Genomic DNA, 17,700 nt, shown 5'->3' on the forward strand with positions numbered 1-17,700 from the left:
TATATATATATATATATATATATATATATATATATATATAATATAAATATATATATCCCTGTCACTACAATTCATACGCAAATTTTAAGAAATTAGATAACAATTCTCAACACTCACCACCCTCCTCAGTCATCAATCATTCTCGTGAGATTTCCTTCCACATTTTCACTAGTGTGCCCTGCAAGTACGTACCCTGCTACCCTTCGCAATATATCCTGTCACTTAAAAAGACGCAGGAAAGTCCTAGGAAGGACTCGAGGCCCTTTCGTTGCGGGGATATTCGTGTGATTTATTTTTATCGCTCTTTCCCGCCTGTATATCTCGCGCGGATGTGCAAAGGATAATTCAGGCTAGATATTTGCGGTTGGTGAGAGAGAGAGAGAGAGAGAGAGAGAGAGAGAGAGAGAGAGAGAGAGCGGAACGATTTAGAGAGAGAGTGGGGAGAGGAAGTCGAGAGAAAGAGAGGAGAGAAAAATACAGAAAGAAAGAGAGAGAGAGAGAGAGAGAGAGAGAGAGAGAGACACACACACACACACACACACACACAGAGTGATCACGGAAATTTGATGGCAAAAATTATGTGATAAAATGACAATAGCGAGAGAGAGAGAGAGGAAGGATTTAGAGAGAGAGTGGGGAGAGGAAGTCGAGAGAAAGAGAGGAGAGAAAAAGACAGAAAGAAAGAGAGAGAGAGAGGGAGAGAGAGAGAGACGTACACACACACAGAGTTATCACGGAAATTTGATGGCAAACATTATGTGAAAAAATGACAAGAGAGAGAGAGAGAGAGAGAGAGAGAGAGAGAGAGAGAGAGAGATAAAAGGATTTCGCCTCTGGCAAAACTGAACATTTCTCTCAAAAAGGGAACAATGCACTCACATCGACATCCAGCATTAAACGTTACCTTTGAGGTTGAGCTAGACACTGAAGATCTCTTATATCGACTTCATATCCGGGTGAATTGAAAAGATGAACAGTGAATTCAAGGAAATTTCTACATTTAAGATACAATGAAAGTGGAACTTGATGAAAAGATGAAAAGAAGACATGGCTAACGAAGGGAAATGATTTAACTTTAAAATATCAAACCACTAAGATTCCTGAAGAAACACTCAATATTTCTTCATGTCTTCAATTTGCAGTGACAACTCTCTCTCTCTCTCTCTCTCTCTCTCTCTCTCTCTCTCTCTTCTCTCTCTCTCTCTCTCTGTACTGATAGAGGAAACGAAGTCGACCCCGTGCACGTATATCAGAACAGAATAAGTTTTATTAAAATCTGCACGAAATTACTGTTGACCTATATTATAAAGCTGCTGGTTAGTCAACTGCAATTGCTTACAGCTGGATAGGTGAACTAAAATAAGGGTAAGAATAAATATGATAAATAATATACGGAAAGATTCGTATAATAACTTCTTCGTGAAACCATCATATCAGACTCATCAGAATCATCAGATATTTATTATGATCCATTAATCAATTTACAGTTAATCCTCTACGAGTTACAGCGCACAAGAAAAGCAAAATAATAACAGATAGCCTTACTAAAAAAAATTACAGAATTCACAGAATTGATTTTATACAATATTCTTTCAATTCTCCTTATGATTTGTCGTTCAGGCACGCTGGTATTATAAAACAGCTGTCCAATATTCATCGTGCTGTAGGTCGACAACATGTATACAGGTGCGTTTCGTAGGTCGGGAACAGGCCGTAGTCGTCAGGGGTCTATCCGGTATTCCTTGTTTTTTCTTCTTTTTTGGTTTTTAAAGGCGTGTACATGTTTAGGCCACCTCGTTTGGCCATCTTCGGTACGGGATCGCTGAGTGCAATGGTCTGTGTCAGGTGTCTTCACGCTATTTATTGCATTCGGGTGGTTTATAGCCGTAATAAATGCCAGAAAAAGAAAGAAACAATCATGGAACCCACCAGTAGCAGAAGTTGGAAAAAGAAACATAAGTAACAGATGTCATAGCCACAACAAATGCAATAAAAAAAAAAATAAAATAGAAAGTAACAGTTATGGAATCCACTAGTAGCTTAGGTTTCAGTAACAGCAACATTTACCAAGGGAGTTCGTTAACGCAGACCATTTGATCTCGTTATTTAACTTGGGTCTCGTGTCGGGAGAAACCGAATATAAACGGCATTGAATTTAAGGTCAGTTACTCAACAAACAGAAAATACCCAGAAAAAAATGCATAAACTTGGCTCTGAGTCAGATTTCATGCTTAGGGAGCCACTTGGAAAGAGGTAAAACTGTCCGAATCCAGGTAAAAGAAAAGTCACAGGAATAAAGTCAAATAAAAACGTTAAAGAAAAATGTCCCAGACAACTAGTCACAGGAAAAAAGTCAAAGAAAAAATTCATAAGAAAAAGTCACAAATAGTCACGGGAATAAAGTCACGGGAAAAAAGTTAAAAAAAATGTACAGACAAATATTCACAGGGAAAAAGTCTCATTAATGTCTCCTAGATAGTGACCCCGAAGGATTTTATTCCGTTATGAATCCGCCTTTGCGATGTGTTTAGTACAAGCCCTTTGGTTTGTTGGTTTATTTTTATGGTGTTTTTACGTTGCATGGAACCAGTGGTTATTCAGCAACGGGACCAATGGCTTTACGTGACTTCCGAACCACGTCGGGAGTGAACTTCTATCACCAGAAATACACATCTCTCACCCCTCAGTGGAACGCCCGAGAATCAAACTCGCGGCCAACGAGGTGGCACGCCAACACCATACCGACCACGCCACTGAGGCACCGCAAGCCCATTGGGGATTACCATAAAAACATAAACAAAACACTGTAAATTAATGTGACTTTTTGCTTTTCTCCTGCTGGTTTATTTCCATATTTCAAAAATGTCATTGAAACCGAAGAAGCATAAATACCCACTAAACCATTGATGGCACCACATCCTCCACCCACAGACGGGATGCCAGGTCCTGCACATCCTCCTCCATTACTTCCTAGTCTCGAACTACTACTGGATGTTCTCAGAGGGCCTCTACCTCCACACCCTGCTGGTGGTGGCCTTCGTCACGGAGGACCACATGATGAGATGGTTCTACCTGCTGGGGTGGGGAGCCCCGGCCATCATCGTCGCCGTCTACGCGGGTGTCAGGGGCACTTCTACGTCAGATACCCAACAGTGAGTATTAACCATATACCCACAGGGGTATGATGGAGTATGAGATACGGGTTTCTGGGGTTTCTGTACTTAGCGACTGTATGATCTTGCAATGATGATTGGTTTTATATTTAAATGTATGAAGAAACGTTCGCCGGAATGTGACCTGTGTGAATAAATGAACATAGTTACGTACGTATACGCTATAGTGTGTGTGTGTATTGAAAAGTATTCCGTACTAAGTGACTTAGATGTCTTTGTATTTAACTGTATAAAGATTGCTGTGTTAATAGATACACATACATACACACACATGAGCAATTGCATACTTGCAGGTGTATTTACCGAAAAAGTACGTACAATCGACAAGAAAAGTGAAGATAGTTTTCTTAAATCTTCTGACAAATATTTCTCAATAATGCCATACCTGACAACTCTAGAAAGGGGGTGGAGCTTCAAAATCGTGTTTGTTGTCTTCTAGGTTTCCAGTAACTTTAAACCATAAAGTTTGTAGAGAAATCCTATAATCCTTTGGTAACAGCCTCTATAAAATGTAACTTGAATAAATCACCGTTGGATAACCCGCTTCGGCCATCTTCCATTCCGTCTCGTCTGGTTCAAATCACCATTGCGATAACCCACTTCATCCATCTTCTATTCCGTCTTTCTTCCCTCCCAGCTGCTGGATCGAGGAGAGCCACTACACCCTCCTCCTGTCCATCCCTGTCTGCCTGTCCATCCTGGCCAACCTGGTCTTCCTGATCAACATTGTGAGGGTCCTGGTGACGAAACTGAGGGCCAACCACGTCCCGGCGGACACCAACGGCACCCGGAAGGCCGTGAGGGCCACCCTCATCCTCATCCCATTGCTGGGGCTCCACTACGTCCTCATGCCCTTCAGGAAAGGCTTCCGAAGTTCCGGTTGCAAGTTAGCACAGTCTTTTTTTAGCATACTCTGAGTTGTTTTTAGCATATACTAGGTTGTTCTTAGCATACAGAAAGTGGTTTTTAGCACACACACTAAATTGGTCTTTAGCATACATTAATTTGTTTTTTAGCATACGCTAATTTGTTTTTCGCATACACTATGTTGGTTTCTAGCACACTTCAAGTTGGTTTTTAGCATATGCTAAGTAATTTTTAACATACACTTAGTTGTTCTTAGCGTACACTAAGTTGATTTTTAGCATACACAAAGTTGTTTTTTAGCATACACTATGTTGGTTTCTAGCACACACTAAGTTGGATTTACCCTATGCTAAGTTGTTTTTAGCATAACTCTAAGTTTTTTAATCACGAAGTTGTTTCTAGAACACACTAAGTTTACTTTTAGCATATGCTAAGTTGTTTTTAGAATACATTAAGTTGGTTTTTAGCATGCACTAAGCTGGTTTTGGCATACCCTTATTTGGTTATTAGCATAAACTAAGTTGGTTTTCAGCATATATAAAGTTGCTTTTAGCATACACTACGTTGGTTTTTAGCATATGCTAAGTTGATTTTCAGCATATACTAAGTTGGTTTTTAGCACATACAAAGTTGTATTTAGTTGTTTTTTTAGCATGCAATAAGTTGCGCTTAGCATACACGAAGTTGTTTTTAGCATAAACGAAGTTGTTTTTAGCATAAACGAAGTTGTTTTTAGCAAACACCAAGTTTGCTTTTAGCATACGGTAAACTGGTATGTAATTTACAGCAGAGCGTTTGACATAGTGATCAAAATCTGATGCTGGGTATTAAGATTCAACTGAGATATGAAGTTCAGCGTGGAAAAGTGAAAATGACCATCAAACGCTAAGAAAGTATTCAAAATCACTAACAATAGTGCGATTTTACTGCATTATTCATATTCCTTGGATATCAAATTTATCTATAAATATATATATATATATATATATATATATATATATATATATATATATATATATATATAATATATATATATATATATATATATATATATATATATATATATATATATATATATATATATATAATATATATATATATATATCATATATATATATATATATATATATATATATATATATAGATATATATATATATATATATATAGTTTATGCATCAATAAATATACACTACACACACACACACACACACATATATATATATATATTTATATATATATATATATATATATATATATATATATATATATATAGATATATATATATATATATATATATATATCTTATAAATTATACAATTATATATATTATATATATTATATATATATATATATATATATATATATATATATATATATATGAGTGTCTGTGCGTGTGTTCAAACCTGGTTGTATACTAGTACAAAATTTATTGTATAAGCACTTGATTAATCTACAAAAATATTACATGAAAGTCATCTTCCAAGCGACGAGGAATGTGTCATAATTATCTCCAACAGCTGTCTTGATGACACATTAGAGCTAACGTACTAAGTAAACCGTTTCATCTTCATTTACAAGACTTATGAAACGCGGCCCCCCTCCCAAAGTCTGCATGGAAAACCCAATTAAATGTAAATGCGTTGCTATACTCGCGTCTCTCTGAATACGACAGTGAGCCATTTTCGAAGAACTTAGGCCTGTTGAATGTCCCGTAATTCATCAAGTGAAATTTCAACGAGTGAACTGGAATGACCTTAATTCCATGATTGCATTCAACTGCTTGGAATGTCCGAAATGTGGCTGGAGAATATTCCATAGCTAATTATGGATTATTTTAGTCTTACTTATTCATTTTGTATTTAATCTGCCTTTGTTAGAACAGCATTTTGTTTTATATTCTTTTTCGAATGGAAGTCATAAAACCATATTAGTAGTCATGAAAATCTTGACGTACTTGTTAAAGCGGGTTAAAAAGAAAACTTTTTCAAAACATCTCGTTCCAATTTCGCCAAAAAAAAATAATAAAAAAAATAAACTGTCGCTAACCTTAGAATTGGACATCGCGAAGTGTCTAGAAGCATTTCTCGAGACCTGGAAACTCGAATAAGATTCGAGAACTAAGGATATTCGAGTTCGCTGATGCTTTTAATAATGCTCCATAAATTCCTCTCCTTGAAGTTCTCGACATTCATTAAACTAATTTTTTTTTCTTTTTCTTTTAAACGGGTCACTTATTTAGGAACTTGGGTTCCTTTGTAAGGAGGTGAAACACAGATGAGAGAGAGAGAGAGAGAGAGAGAGAGAGAGAGAGAGAGAGAGAGAATGTAATAGTGAACTATCAGAGAGAGAGAGAGAGAGAGAGAGAGAGAGAGAGAGACAGAGAGAGAGATGATGATAAAGAGAATATTATAGTGAAATATCAGAGAGAGAGAGAGAGAGAGAGAGAGAGAGAGAGAGAGAGAGAGAGAGAGATATGAAGAGATTAATGAATTATCAGAGAGAGAGAGAGAGAGAGAGAGAAGAGAGAGAGAGAGAGATAATGGTAAAGAGAATATATAGTCAAATATTAGAGAGACAGACCGACAGAGCGATAATGATAAAGAGAATATTATATTGAAATATCAGAGAGAGAGAGAGAGAGAGACTATTATACTGAAATATCAGAAAGACAGACAGACAGATAGACAGGAAGCAAAATGTGAACATTCTTTCTCGACCGCAGTTTATTATTATCATACCAAGAAATATATTCCGAGGGAATTCTAGAAGGTAAAAACTAAATTTTTTCTTAATTCTCTGCCCACAAAGGAAAGATATAATGCGAACACACTGAAAAAAAAACATTCACATTTAATGTTTGCACATTTTCCAACCATTTTAGCTCCGTGTTTACAAGTCCTTTCGATATGGGAGCGATTATATGTTACGTGGCAAAAGAATTTGTATTCGCATCGGAGATCGCCAACTTCACAACAACAACAACAACATTAGTAAGAAGTGCATCACCCGAGATTGTTGACACAGACACTTCTTGCAACCGCTAAAGGCAGCCCTTTGCGACCCGGTAATGCTGCAAAGAGGCCAAACGAAGTTGCAGAACTCAAAAGGCAACGAAGTAAAGAATTCCGTTTCATTTTTAAGACGAACGACGCACTTAGGTGCCAACAGGAAAACACGATTGGGAAGAATAAAAAAAAAAAAATTCCCGATTATATGGGATAAAAAAAAAATCTTTTTTCCTGATTATATGGGATGAAAAAAATCCTTTTTTCCTGATTTTATGGGATAAAAAAAATAGTTTTCCTGATTATATGGGATAAAAAAGAAATTCTTTTTTCCTGATTATATGGGATAAAACAAATCCTTTTTTCCTGATTATATGGGATAGCAGAAAATTCTTTTTTTCCTGATTATATGGGATAACAAAAAATTCTTTTTTCCTGATTATAAGGGATAAAAAAAAATATTTTTTTCCTGATTATATGGGATGACAAAATATTCTTTTTTCCTGATTATATGAGATAGCAAAAATATTTTTCCTGATTATACGGATAAGAATTTTTTGAAATTAACCTGATTTAAAAGATATATTAATAAGAATCTATGATGGAAGAAATAAACTCTAAGACAGAAAATAAATAGATATAAATGTTGTCGATGTAGGTAACTAGAAAAGCTAATAATCAAGTGAAATTTTAATCAAATGCCGGTCTAAGAAATATGTCAAGTAAATGTTGTCGAAGTAGAATATGACAAAAAAACTAGCAATCAATTGAAATTTAATCAAATACAATTCTGACAAATATGTGAAAACGTAAGCTTCATAACCCGAATATTGTCCATAACCCATTTAGTATTGTTCATTTACAAGGATTTGAGAAGAAAGTAAAATCACAACCAATATGACGTGGCTATATTGCAATCACGAGGCTTATCTCCACCCCAGCTGTAGCCCTCTACACTCGGCTAATTACTCTGTACGTAAGAATAAAGAAAGAGATGTAGAATAATTTAGCAGTAAAATTGGTGCTATAGGGAATAATGTCCTTTTTTTTATTTAATTCTTTTGTATTTATTTATTTATTTATTTATTTATTTATTATATACTGATTTAATTATTTTGATTTGTTTATATATTCATTTATTTATTTATTTATTTATTTATTTATTTATTTATTTATTTATTTATTCATGTATTTATTTATTTATTTATTTTTCATTGATATATTTATCTATTTAATTGTTTATTTATTTTTCATTGATTGATTTAGTTTTTATCTATTTATTTATTTATTTATCTAATTATTTATTTATTTTTCATTTATATATTTATTTAATTATTCTTCATTGATTGATTTATTATGTATTTTTTAAATTTATTTATTTATTTTTGCAGACCGGCGCCGGGTTCCAGCGGGGAGTTGGTTTATCAGATAGTGTCTGCCCTCGCATCTTCATTCCAGGTAAAGTTCTCTCTCTCTCTCTCTCTCTCTCTCTCTCTCTCTCTCTCTCTCTCTCTCTCTCTCTCTCTTTCTGTTTCCTCCTCTCATTCTCTGTATACAGAAATGCACATATGCATTCATATATGGTCGATAAGTCAAAATAATTTTACCATTTTTAATCAGACGTGCTCACCCTCTAATTGATATATTTTCTTTATAAATTATATTTATTTTCAGGGATTCTGTGTGGCACTGCTCTTCTGTTTCTGCAATAGTGAGGTATGTTTTGAATCATCTCGCCTGGGAAATAAAAGGAATGTGCTAAGTGAATATTGTCAGAGTTATGAAATAACTCCTAATCTTTTGAATAAAATTGCAAAACACACACACACACACACACACACACACACACATAATATTCAACTTTTAAGAAGGCGAGTGAAAACCAGGACGTAGAACAAGTTTATCCTATTTATAATAATGTTCTATATGAAAAGTACTTGCTCTAGGTCCCGGTACAATACACCCTCTTTAGAGGAGTTTTATGATAAATAAATAAATAAATATATATATATATATATATATATATATATATATATATATATATATATATATATATATAGTATATATATATATATTGCGTGTGTGTGTCATTCCTGAGGTATGAATATTCAGTTTCACCCGGCTAAAATGTTACAGTTAAATATGAGTATACAAATAGCATCTACAATCCTTTGAAAAAATGTACATTTCGAATTCTTGCACATATTTTTTCCTGTTCAATAGTCAGTGCTGGGAGAACACAGCTAATCATAAAATTATACTATTTTTAATTACGTGTCGCTAAAGGTGGATTTTATCTAACAGTTGTTCGTTATATTATCAAAGAGGAGGATTATATTCAGAAAGCATTTCAATGCTTAAATCATGAAATAAGTTTTGCAATACAATTTTAATCCTTGATAAAGAATTAATACAGAACTTTGGCGGGACCTTAGAAATGATAATATTAACCGTATAAAGCTGATACCAGCTATATCATTATAAGTAGCCGTAATAATATTATTAATAGCATTGGTATAAACATGATACTATAGTAGTTTCACATCAACCGTGCGATTGATGTCTAGGTCAGTCCTTTACGACGCTCCTGATTGCCTGTTGACGTATCCCTCAGGAGAGGTGGGACATACATCCTGCGTATGTGAACTCTCTCGAGATACTTAGAGTTTCCAGCCCTTTGATTGTCTTATCAACAGCCAATCAGGAGCGTTGTAAGGGACTGGCCTAGACATCAGATGCACGGTTGATTTGAACTTACTATAGTAGGATGGTATTAATAAAGCTGAAATTTAATGGTACCTTAAATATAATAACATTGACCTAGAATTGCATCAATATAAGTAGCCGTAATCGTAATAGAAGCATTAGTATAAATATGAACTAATAATAATAATAAGAATAATAATAATAATAATAATAATAATAATAATAATAATAATAATAATAATAATAATAATAATAATAATAATAATAATAATAATAAACTGAAGGGATAAAGCTACCAGATAGGAGCAACATCAAACACATAGATGAGACAGGATACAAATACCTGGGAATAGTGGAAGGAGGGGATATAAAACACCAAGAGATGAAGGACACGATCAGGAAAGAATATATGCAGAGACTCAAGGCGATACTCAAGTCAAAACTCAACGCCGGAAATATGATAAAAGCCATAAACACATGGGCAGTGCCAGTAATCAGATACAGCGCAGGGAATAGTGGATGGACGAAGGCAGAACTCTGCAGCATAGATCAGAAAACCAGGAAACACTATGACAATACACAAAAGCACTACACCCAAGAGCAAATACGGACAGACTATACATAACACGAAAGGAAGGAGGGAGAGGACTACTAAGTATAGAGGACTGCGTCAACATCGAAAACAGAGCACTGGGGCAATATCTGAAAACCAGTGAAGACGAGTGGCTAAAGAGTGCATGGGAGGAAGGACTAATAAAAGTAGACGAAGACCCAGAAATATACAGAGACAGGAGAATGACAGATAGAACAGAGGACTGGCACAACAAACCAATGCACGGACAATACATGAGACAGACTAAAGAACTAGCCAGCGATGACACATGGCAATGGCTACAGAGGGGAGAGCTAAAGAAGGAAACTGAAGGAATGATAACAGCGGCACAAGATCAGGCCCTAAGAACCAGATATGTTCTAAGAACGATAGATGGAAATAACATCTCTCCCATATGTAGGAAGTGCAATACGAAAAATGAAACCATAAACCACATAGCAAGCGAATGCCCGGCACTTGCACAGAACCAGTACAAAAAGAGGCATGATTCAGTGGCAAAAGCCCTCCACTGGAGCCTGTGCGCAAGAAACATCAGCTACCTTGCAGTAATAAGTGGTACGAGCACCCAACCTGAGGGAGTGATAGAAAACGATCACGCAAAGATCCTCTGGGACTATGGTATCAGGACGGATAGGGTGATACGTGCAAACAGACCAGACGTGTCGTTGATTGACAAAGTCAAGAAGAAAGTATCACTCATTGATGTCGCAATACCATGGGACACCAGAGTTGAAGAGAAGGAGAGGGAAAAAATGGATAAGTATCAAGATCTGAAAATAGAAATAAGAAGGATATGGGATATGCCAGTGGAAATCGTACCCATAATCATAGGAGCACTAGGCACGATCCCCAAGATTCCCTGAAAAGGAATCTAGAAAAACTAGAGCTGAAGTAGCTCCGGGCCTCATGCAGAAGAGTGTGATCTAGAAACGGCACACATAGTAAGAAAAGTGATGGACTCCTAAGGAGGCAGGATGGAACCCGGAACCCCACACTAAATACCACCAGTCGAATTGGAGGACTGTGATAGAGCAAAAAAAAAAAAAAAAAAAAAAAAAAAAAAAAAAAAAAAAAAAAACAATAAAAAATAATAATAAGAATAATAAGAATAATAATAATAATAATAATAATAATAATAAATACTCATTGTAGCATGAGTCCTAAAATGGAGTAACAAATCGGTACCTTATTCTTTTACTTGTATCGTTAGCATTTCTTTCATTCCCATGTATTCCCATGTCAGTGCTAAAAATTCCTATTAATTAGAAATTCAATACTGTTATCATTATCATGACCATTTACTTTATAAAAATTCTTACTCTTTTCTTCGTCATTATTATTCTAATAATTACTTTATTAAAAGTAATGGCTACTTCAGCAGCGTTGCACTTGTAGAGATACTTCTCTATTTTCCAAATAGCGGCTTTTTCCGTGATACTTAAAACAGGCTAGTAGAGCGCCTATAGAGGTCATGATCAAATGTAGGGTCAGAATCGGTGTATATATTTGAATTTACAGATAAACTATGATATCATAGTTTATCGGTAAAATTTAAATATATACTACACCGATTTTTACCCTGTATTTGATCATGACCTCTACTAACCTGTTTAAGTAGCACGGAAAAAGCCGCTAGTCGGGAAATAGAGAAGAATCTCTGCAAGTGTAACGCTGCTGAGGTAGCCATTACTTTTAATAAAGTATGCTTGAGAGAGGGTCTGCTTCCTAAGTGCAATAATAATTACTCGTGTCTTTTATCATTCATTTTCCAGGTGACAACGGCTATCAAAAAGAGATGGGTTCAGTACCAGTTCATACACGAACGACCTCGTTTTACTCAGTCCGCCTCATGTGCCTTGCCTGTAAATGTAAGTTGAAGACACAAATAACCACAAACGCATGCTGATTTTCAGACACCAATTAACCACAAACGCATGCTGATTTTCAGACACCGATTAACCACAAACGCATGCTGATTTTCAGACACCGATTAACCACTAATGCATGATGATTTTCAGAGACAGCAAATAGCCACAAACGCGTGCTGATTGTCAAAGACACCAAATAACCACAAACGTATGCTTATTTTAAGCTGATTTTCAGACACCAAATAACCACAAACACATGCTGATTTTCAAAGACACAGAGTAACCACAAACGCACGCTGATTTTTCAAAGACTCAAAACAACCACAAACGCATGCTGATTTTCAAAGATACCAAGTAACCACAAATGCATGCTTATTTTCAAAGACACTGAGGAACCACAAATGTATACTGATTCTCAAAGACACTGAGTAATCACAAACGCATGCTGATTTTCAAAGACAGAGTAATCACTAACACACGCTTATTTTTTAGAGACACCAAATAACTACAAACTAATGCTGATTTTCAGGCACCGAGTAACCACAAACACATGCTGTTTTTCAAAGACTCCAAATAACCACAATCGCATGCTGATTTTCAAAGAAACAGAGTAATCACAAATGCATGCTGATTTTCAAAGACACCAAATAACCACAGATGCATGCTGATTTTTAAGGACACAGAGTAACCAAAACGTACACAAATTTTCAAAGACACCAAATAACCACAAACGTATGCCAATTTTCAAAGACAGTGTAACCACAAACACACACTTATTTTTCAAAGACAACTAACCACAAACGCATGTTGATTTTCAAAGACACCAAATAACCACAAACATGCTTATTTTCAGACACCAAACAACCACAAATGCATGCTGATCTTCAAAAACACCAATAACCACAAACTCATGCTGATCTTCAAAGACACCAATTAACCACAAACGCATGCTGATTATTAAAGACACCAAAAATGCACACTTATTTTCAAAGACAACATAATAATCAGTAACGCACGCTTATTTTTCAAAGACACCAAATAACCACAAACGCATGCTGATTTTCAAAGACACTGAGTAACCACAAACGAGCTTATATTCAGACAAGAATGGTTGTATTCAGAACAATAAGTAAAGCTGCACTTATTCATATGCCAAATGTGCTTCAAAAAGAACTGGAGTGTTGGCGTGTAATGTTTGTAATGTTAGAGGCGCTATAGCCTTATTTACAAATAGAAAACGCATTCATTATATTATGTTATTCACTCAATACTCAAATATCTCGAGAGTCAATCAAACGACCAGTTTATATTGAAATGTATTTCTTATCAAATAAAGCTCGCCAATGTTTCCTCACTTAATACTAAAAAATCTCGAGATTTCTTTAAACAACTAGTTTATATTGAAATGTATTCTTATTGAATAAAGCTCTCCAATATTTTTCTTCAGCATTTTTATAATAAAAAAAAATATATTATTGATTAGCATTCTAGCCCTCTTACGCCGATTGGACGTATTAAACGTCGAGTCAAAATGTCTTCCGTATGCCGATTGGACGTATTATACGTCGACTCAAAAAAGTTATTTTTTAAATTCGCGGAAAAATACTTATAGGCCTACCAGCCAAAAACTTTTTAATCACGCGCCTTGGGGGATGCTGGGAGTTCACGGATCAAGGCGTTGTTTTGTTTACAATCGTTACGCAGGCTCGCAAGCGCGAATTTTTTTCTTATCGCACTAAAAAGTATCAGTGACACATCTCAAAAATTATTTCGTCACTTTGACACAATTTTTGCACCATTTTAAATTATCCGTTACATGGAGTATTATATATGAAAATATGCGCAATTTCATGTAAAATACAACAAATAAATACTCATGATTGTAGCTTTTATCAGTTTTGAAATATTTTCAAATAAATAACGATAAGTGCCAAAATTTGAACCTTTGGTTAACTTTGACTCTACCGAAATGGTCAAAAAACGCAATTGTATGCTAAAACCCTTATATTCTAGTAATATTCAATTATTTGCCTTCATTTTGCAACCAATTGAACGTCTCTTGCACAATATTTCGATTTATGGTGAATTTATGAAAAAACTTTTTCCTTACGTCCGCGCGGTAACTCTTCCGATAAATTTTTTCGTGCGATTGTCCTAATGTTCGCACCATTTTAAATTTGCCGTTACATAAAGTTTTATATGTGGAAATGTGCGCAATTTCATGCACAATACAACTATAAACAACCCATGGTTGTAGCTTTCATCAGTTTTGAAATATTTTCATATAAATAACGATAAGTGCAAAAATTTCAACCTTCGGTCAACTTTGACTCTACCGAAATGGTCGAAAAACGCAATTGTAAGCTAAAACTCTTATATTCTAGTAATATTCAATCATTTACCTTCATTTGGAAACGAATTGGAAGTCTCTAGCACAATATTTCGATATATGGTGAATTTATGAAAAAAAAAAAATATTTTCCTTACGTCATGCGCGGTAACTCTTCCGAAAAAAATCAGAAATTTTTTCGTGCGATTGTCGAAATGTTTGCACCATTTAAAATTAGCTGTTACATAAAGTTTTATATATGAAAATGTGCGCAATTTCATTTAGAATACAACAATAAATGGTTGAAGGTTGTAGCTTTTCTCTTTTTCGAAATATTTGCATATAAATCACGATAAATAAATAAAAAACTACGTTCGGTCAACATTGACTCTACTGAAATAGTCAAAAAACGCAATTGTAAGCTAAAAACGCTTACAATCTAGTAATATTCACTCATTTATCTTCATTTTGAAACAAATTCGAAGTGTCTAGCACAATATTTAGATTTATGGTGAATTTATTAAAAAAAACTTTCTTTCCCTCCGCGCGCCGATTCGCGGCTGCAAATCTCCGAAATGCGTACGTTGCATTATCCTAATATTGGCTCCTTTTCATATTAGCCGTTTTATAGAGTTTCATGTATCAAAATGTGCGCAAATTCATGAAGAATACAAAAAAAAAATAATTGAAGTTTTTAGCTTTTCTCATTTCCGAAATATTTGCATATAAAAAAATATATATATAAAAATTTCGACATTTGGTCAACTTTAACTCGTCCGGAATGGTCGGAATCTGCAATTCTAATCTAAAACTCTTACAGTATCATAATATTCAATCATTTTTCTTCATTTTGAAACAAATTGTAAGTCTTTAGAATAATATTTAGATTTACGGTGAATTTTTGAAAAAAACATTTTTTTCCGTCCATGCGTTACGAATTTGTGCATCATTTTGTGATAATATTTTTCTGGTGTTGCTTTTATTGTTTTACAATGTATTATATATCAAAATGATTGCAATTTAGTGTAAAATACAACGAAAAAAAAGTAACTCGTTAGCTTTGACCGTTTTTCGCACAGCACGATTTGAATACAATTATGTATGAATTTTTTTTTCGCTATCATATATCGCATTATTTACATATGATAATTATATTTTTTTTCCATTTCTGATGGTTGCACACTAAACTTCAGGCAATGTCAAAAAAAGGAGCCAAAAATGAACTCATAATCTTCAAAACTAAGCGCGCTGTGATTTTTTGAAAAAATTATTTTTATCGCTTTCGCGCTCACTCCAAACCAACACCGGCATACGGGAGAGGTTTTGATTTTTAGGGCTTCAGCGTAAGAGGGCTAGGTTATACATCATATGTAAACATTTGCCTAGATGAATAAGAATTTAAATAATCAGTGATGTCCTAGAAATAGGTCAAAGGAAATAAAGTACTATTTGGGCAACTACCACTTCAACAACCCAAAGGAGACAAAGTGGAATCATCATTCGTATCACCTTTTCCCTTCCACAGGGCGTGTGTAAAAAGCCAAACAAGGATCTACGTAAATTCTTACTCCGGCGTCCTTTCCTCGGGTTAAAATCCCAACAGGACAGCCATCATCACCAGCCCCCTACGCAGCACCACCTGAGATCTCGGGACGTTCCAGTGGCGACCATAGGGGCCGCTGGATCTACCAGCTGGGGCTGCGTGGTGGTGGAGTCCCAACCAACCCAAATGGGCCCGTTGTACCCGGGGGCAGACGAACCCAGCAACGAAGACAAACACAAAGTGCAGGTTGAGTGTAGGAGCCTCGAGATGAAGCCTTACCCGAGGGCTTTCGAGGCCAATGCCAACCGCGAAGTAGATAGGCATCTGAAAACCTTCGCGGAGACTCACTCCCTTACGTCGCCTCACCTCATCCCTTTGACCTCCTCCCGAGGGAACAGCTGGGAGCCGCTGCCTTCGGAGGGAGGCTGCAACCACAGCCACTTCGCCGACGACTCCTCCACCTACGAGATGAAGCACGACATCACGGAGGAGAGCATCATCGATGAGGAGGAGGAGGAGGACGAAGTCTTCGGAGGAGTTGATAATGGCTGCTCCCGCACCAAAGTGGAGAGCTACCTGACAGACAGGAGGGACAGCAGCCTCCTGAGGGCTGGTCTGAGCCCCGAGACGATCATGACCAGCGACGAGCTCAAATTGGACGGGGACCAGGAACCCGCTGATGCGTCTTGGACAAGTCCGGATGTGGATGAACGAGCGAGGAAAACAAGTTCCATTGACAATCCTAATGGGTTTTCTCATAACGAAGTGACAGTACAACCCTGTGTTGGAGGTAACGGAAATTTGCCTCAAGTCACAAATACCTCAACTCATCAAAGTCACAAAGACCTCATAATCATGACTGCGAGACAAGACGATAAACCCACAGGTTATTTGGGCGATCTAACACAAACTACTGACTATGGCTCCCAGGAAAACGAAAGTTAGCGCCTACATTAATCTAGAGTTTATAAAAGGGGTAAACATTGTAATACGGTGCGAACATTTTAATGAACTAGTGAAACGTGAACAATGAAAGAGATATAACCCTTTTCTTTTTAAGTATGACCAGTGTTGTTACGTTAAACGGAAATCTTGAAGCCAAGTTCATAGAGATATAGACTAAGCGCCAAACTTTGCCGAATGAACGAAACCGAGAAGTATAATATATTACCTTTCAGACTTCAAATGATATTTGTCGAGAGAGACTGACAGGAAAAAGTGAAAACTATGAAAAAAAAACAGAGTGAGAGTCATGTTACAGGAAGTGTGAAGTTTAATGCGACTACTGTACATTTCCCTTACTTCCTCGAAGTTAACTATACTGAGTTTAACCAGACCACTGAGCTGGTTAACAGCTCTCCTAGGGCTAACCCAAATGATTGGATTTTTTTTTTTTTTCTTATGTGGTTAGGAACCAATTGGTTACCTAGCAACGGGACCTACGTACAGCTTATTGCGGGATCCGAACCACATTATATCGAGAAATGAATTTCTAGTCACCGATAATAAATTTATGAGGTTCCGCGTTGACGGCAGCGGGGAGCGAACTCGGCGCTACTCGAAAATCTCGCGGGGTTTCACTCGTAAATCTATGA

At 36.0% G+C, this 17,700-nt stretch overlaps 1 protein-coding gene across 1 annotated transcript in view; it reads left to right on the forward strand.

Moving 5' to 3' along the window:
• LOC135207417 (parathyroid hormone/parathyroid hormone-related peptide receptor-like) overlaps positions 1-17,050 on the forward strand; it is a gene marked incomplete at its 5' end in the record, with an annotated part of 24,557 nt that extends 7,507 nt beyond the window's left edge. The window contains 6 exon segments of the mRNA XM_064239143.1: positions 2,932-3,152; positions 3,811-4,059; positions 8,438-8,504; positions 8,721-8,762; positions 12,138-12,233; positions 16,088-17,050. Of these exon segments, the coding sequence (XP_064095213.1) occupies positions 2,932-3,152; positions 3,811-4,059; positions 8,438-8,504; positions 8,721-8,762; positions 12,138-12,233; positions 16,088-17,050 (1,638 nt within the window).
• Between the last annotated feature and the right edge of the window lie 650 nt (positions 17,051-17,700).

This window comes from Macrobrachium nipponense, chromosome 32, assembly GCF_015104395.2.
Source record: "Macrobrachium nipponense isolate FS-2020 chromosome 32, ASM1510439v2, whole genome shotgun sequence".
Taxonomy (NCBI): Eukaryota; Metazoa; Arthropoda; class Malacostraca; order Decapoda; family Palaemonidae; genus Macrobrachium; species Macrobrachium nipponense.